The 5,005-nt window shown below is 29.7% G+C and overlaps 2 protein-coding genes across 2 annotated transcripts; both read right to left on the reverse strand.

Annotated features, from left to right (window-relative positions):
• Nucleotides 1-778: 778 nt before the first annotated feature.
• On the reverse strand, nucleotides 779-1,166 carry LOC129608432 (cuticle collagen 1-like). The gene is made up of 2 exons (XM_055519926.1): nucleotides 1,131-1,166; nucleotides 779-1,072 (listed from the first exon to the last, which is right to left on the reverse strand). Exons 1-2 carry the CDS (start codon nucleotides 1,164-1,166, stop codon nucleotides 779-781), a joined length of 330 nt encoding a protein of 109 aa, XP_055375901.1.
• Nucleotides 1,167-2,742: 1,576 nt separating this feature from the next.
• Nucleotides 2,743-4,623, reverse strand: LOC129608433 (collagen alpha-1(XIII) chain-like). The gene is made up of 2 exons (XM_055519927.1): nucleotides 4,501-4,623; nucleotides 2,743-3,003 (listed from the first exon to the last, which is right to left on the reverse strand). The coding sequence occupies exons 1-2, from the start codon at nucleotides 4,621-4,623 to the stop codon at nucleotides 2,743-2,745; spliced, it is 384 nt and encodes a 127-aa protein (XP_055375902.1).
• Between the last annotated feature and the right edge of the window lie 382 nt (nucleotides 4,624-5,005).

Raw genomic sequence — 5,005 nt, forward strand, 5'->3', positions numbered from 1 at the left:
GTGAGATTTATGGTTATCGTAATCCGGATCGGCTAATGCTACACATATCTAAAACCACATTTTGTTTAAAAAAAATTTCACAATTTGCATTTATTTAAATCATACCAAAGCCAATATAGTAAATAGCGTTAAAGATTTCATTTTAATAATTTATTTTAACAACTTAACGAGCTAACGGATTCCTACGAACAAAACTGTTAGATAATTGATCATCATTTATATATTAGATTCTTATGCACAGGCGAAAAGTTTTCCTACATTGGTTATTTGTTTAATAAAATGTACAGCAAATTTGAGCAAACTGTTAACATTAATTTTTGTTTTTAATTCACATTATTTAAAAAACATTTTGAAAATATATTTATATTTTTGAGCAGAGGGATATTTGTTAAATTTTGTATTACTTTCACTTTAAACAAGTTCTTGAAAGAAATGCTGAACTCCTTATGGAATAGCTTGCATAAAATATGAATCATGTAATTGATAAGCTTTGGCATATTTAATTCTTGTCCTGGTACTCTTTACTGATAATTGATTTTTTTTAATTGGGTTTTGAATTTCGAAAAATTGCAAGGAAGACTTATTTATGTCGTTTTATAACATCGGCCGTAATTAAATTTTAAATGTTTAAAAGATAGAAAAAAAATTTAGGCAAAATAAAACTCATTAAGTTTTCTTCCCCTCAATCAATTTAAAGTTTTTATTAATCAAATTAAAGTTTTTATGAATTTTTAATTTTTCAAAATGTAAAAAGTAAACATGATCAACTGCCATTAATCTATTTTTTTCCTGGTACGCCTGGTGGACCATTTAGACCTGGCATACCTGGTGGACCGGCTGGACCTGTTGGTCCAGCAGGACCTGGCGGACCGACTGAACCAGGGCCACCTAATGGGCCTGGAGGACCTGGTAAACCAGTAGAGCCTGGAGGTCCTGGCATGCCAGGAGGGCCTGGAGGACCTTGTACACCACCAGTTGGATTTCCAACCTCCCCACAACAAGGAGCAGCTTGATTAACTATGATTTGAAAGTTATGGTTATCGTAATCCGGATCGGCTAATACTACACATATCTAAAACCATATTTTGTTTAAAAAAAAATTTCACAATTTGCATTTATTTGAAACGTACCAAAGCCAATATAGAAAATAGCGTTAAAGACTTCATTTTATTAATTAATTTTAATGAGTTAACGTGCTAACGATTCCCTACGAACTAATCTCTTCGATAATTGATTATCATTTATATACCAGGTTGTTTAAACCATCTTCAAAAAACGGATGGTTCTTAAAATCACAATTTGTTTAAGAAAAACATAGTACGTAAAATTTTAGTTCAAATAAAGAGAAAAAATAAATTATTTACAAAAAATGGTTTGCTTTATTTAACTTCTATTTGAAATTTACAGTATTTAAAAAACATTTTATAAAAATATTTGTATAGACAAAATATTAAAAGAAAAAAAAATTTGGGTAAAAAACAGATTTTGTAAACAACGGTATACTCAATAAATATGGCAATTCTGTTATATACCTGCATATAACAGTTATTTAATTTCAATTTTTAATACAAGTAATGTTTTATTTTGTATAACACTAAAAACTCTGAGGGTGTAGTAATTATTATTAGTTCAAAAACTATTGAACTTTATTAATATGTAGATAGCATAACAAATCAACCAGTTGAAATTTTTGTTCTGTATAACAGAAATAGCGTTTCATTAACAACTTACGTATCGAATATCTAATTAATTTCACTCTTCGTTATTAATATTAAATGTATAACAAATTGAGTTAATTACTGTTGTAATCTGTTTTTTGTTTTTAACAAAATTTGAGAGGTTCTTTCTTTATTTTAAAAACTAAATTTTCATTTTACAAAAATTAATTCATATGTTCTGTACCTGGCTATTTATTTTAAATTATCGTGAATTGATAAAACTTTTATATCTACTTGAAAAATTATTTTATTGTTCAAAAAAATTTAAAATATTTTCTAATTATTGATTATTGGACTTGGAAAATCTAATGAATTTAAGATAAAAATGGGAATTGATTCAATTATAAAAACAATTTTGTCCATGCCTTTAAGAATTGAATGAATCGCCCTGAAATTTTTAATAATTTTTGCTCAAGAAAATCCGGCGATTTTCTTTGAATATATTTTATAATTTGATAATATTGCCAACGTACCAAAACCAAAAAAAAACACAATCCACAAAGAATTCCATTGTGTATTCTATTGCGTCCATAAACTTGTTTTAATCAATTGATTTTTATTTTAATGAATTTTCCGTAAAACTAAATTTTCTAAAATAATTAATGGTGATTTGTATAGAATCGTTTATATTTATAATTTGAAAAGGAAAATTTAACAAATCATAAAGCTCGTAAATATTATATTAGAATAACCAACTTCTTGAAATTTCCATTGAGTTAATATTATTATAATTAACTTATTAATTAAACAACTACACATTGTATTAGTAATTCAGTAACTTCTTATTATCTTAAATTGAAAAATCTTTAAAAGATTTAAAATCGTTTAAGTACTTAATATTTTCCACATTATCCTCCAAGTTAAAATATGGATGATTAACTACTTGATGTTTTACCCTAATTATAGTTTTTTTTTTATTCCAAGAAATAAAACATATTTTTTAAGAAATATTCCTTTTACATATATTTTCAAAAATTTATTCATTATTTTGCATTTTAAAATTGTTTCAAATGAATCTTCCAGTTTATTTTCCAATACCATAATATGGATAAGATGCTGGTGAACCTTTATCACCTTTCGGTCCCATTGAACCTGGTGGGCCTGGTACACCGGGAGCACCTGGTGGGCCTACCGGACCAGGTGGACCTGGCATACCAGGATCACCTTTTAATCCACTTTGACTTCCTGTTCCACCACCGGCACCATCACAACAAGGAGCAGCTTCATTAACTATGATTTGAAAATTGTTGTTATCATAATCAGGATCAGCTAATGCTACATATATCTAAAACACAATTATAGTTTTATATTTGCAATTCAAATTTACTTATACTAAATTTAATACATACGCAAGCCAAAAGAAAAAATACGGTGAAGAATTTCATTTTTATAATTTAATATTATCACGATTCTTTTTGAACTAAACTTTTAAATAATTTGATCATCATTTATATATCATCATTTTAAAGAAAATTTAATTATTTTATTGATTTTTGTAATTTGTTTAAGAAAATATACTTACGCCGAATTTAATACCAAGTTTATAAGAGGAAAATAAATAATTTGCTTAAAAATTTAATTTTGACAGAAAATAACATTTTATAAAAAATATTTATATAGACAAAAAGTTAATTAAATAAAAACAAAACTGGAGCTCTACAAAAAGTTGTATTTAACAAATTTGAGACAAAATTTAGAAATCTAATTTTTTAACTGTTCTCTTCTATCTTAAATATTGAATATGCGGTGAAACGTATGGAAAATTCCGTTATACTTCAAGTTATATTAATTTCAGCTTTCCAGTTCTATTTATTTCTACAGCCTGGAACGTAATCTGAATGAAACTATGCCAGCCTGGACACGTAATCGAAAACATAATCTTCCAAAGTCTGTCAGTTTAAAAATGCCCACAAATTAGGAAATTGAAGTACTAACAGTAATAATACGGTCAATTTTTATTGCATTAAACTAATAAAATATATTTGTTAAAAATTTACCAAAAACAAATGCTCTTTTGCCACAAATTTTGAAGCTTTCCCCTTCCAAAAAACAAAAAAAAATTAAATTAATTTGTGACCACAACAAACATTTTTCTCAATAACAAATAAAATAATATTACCGTTATTTATTTTAAATTGGTTAAACACCGAAAACCAAAGGAATACCAAAATTTTGTTTCGAATGTTTCAATTTACAATGTTTTTTTGAATGATCGAATTTTCAAAAGCTTAGGGTCTCATTCTGTATCATACGTTTTTATGCCCTATAGATAGAAAAATATGAGTTGCTGTCATATCATATTCGTGTAATTTAATTTATAAATCGTATTTCACCATTCGAGATTCAATCAACATTCTTTCACTCAGTTTTGGAAGGTGGCAAGTTTAGTGAAAAATTCAAAAAAAATTTTTATATAAAAAAGTGAGCAATTCTATTGAAAAAATGACAAATCTGCATATTACTGCACCAATGGTCAGTTATACAATATGCACATAATTAAAAAAATGGGAATTGAAAGTGACCAAAAAAGATAACTGAAAAAGTGAGGTAGGTCTGATAGTGCAAAAAGTTTGAGGTATGATGGTAGGTAGAGTGAGAATAAACAGAACACTGCTATTGTTAATAATAAAATAAAAATTGCTGTCGAAGTTTAAAGTGTTTTTTATGACGCGCTTATGTTGTGTTTAACGTCCCAAAGGATGTACACGGCAGTTTCATCACTATCCCCGCAAAATCTGCACAATCAAGGTCTGCCGATTTTCTCGGCCTATGCAGGTGGTACTTTACCGAACAATGGCCCGTGTAAGAATTCGCAATAGCGCGAACCCGGCTCGTGCTTATCCCCAACAGCTCCACGGTGAACTTCTCCGAGCATGTTGGGAGAAACACCTTCGCCTGATGGCATTCTTTCGTGTTCCGCCAGTGAAATCCGCATTCCGCCGCGAACAAATCTCCCACGGCGGAAGAAGGCAAACCACAGAAAGGCAGCGGCTGCAGAAAGTCAGCCTCAGATCCTCTTCGCGCCAACCAATCAACTTTGTTGCCTGCAAGTTCACCGTGACCACGCATCCAAATAAGCGGTACTCTGTTTACCGATGCCAATTCCACAAGTGCAGTAAGATAGCTCCAGCCCAGCCTGAATGTAACCTGTTCCGACCGAAGCTCCAACAATGCCGCCTTGCTGTCTGAGAATACAAATGGTACGGCTTCTATACCCCCTTTCCAAACTGACTCTCCGACAGATCTCTATTGTATGTATTTCTACATACAATATCACCCAGTCTCAC

This window comes from Condylostylus longicornis, unplaced genomic scaffold, assembly GCF_029603195.1.
Source record: "Condylostylus longicornis isolate FDR11 unplaced genomic scaffold, ASM2960319v2 ptg000031l, whole genome shotgun sequence".
NCBI lineage: Eukaryota > Metazoa > Arthropoda > Insecta > Diptera > Dolichopodidae > Condylostylus > Condylostylus longicornis.

Coding starts and splice junctions, on each gene's coding strand:
- LOC129608432 (XM_055519926.1), bottom strand. CDS start 1,166: ATGAAGTCTTTAACGCTATTTTCTATATTGGCTTTG. Junction 1,073..1,130: donor TATTTTCTATATTGGCTTTG/GTACGTTTCAAA, acceptor ATATGGTTTTAG/ATATGTGTAGTATTAGCCGA.
- LOC129608433 (XM_055519927.1), bottom strand. CDS start 4,623: ATGCCATCAGGCGAAGGTGTTTCTCCCAACATGCTCGGAGAAGTTCAC. Junction 3,004..4,500: donor ACGGGCCATTGTTCGGTAAA/GTACCACCTGCA, acceptor ATTGTGTTTTAG/ATATATGTAGCATTAGCTGA.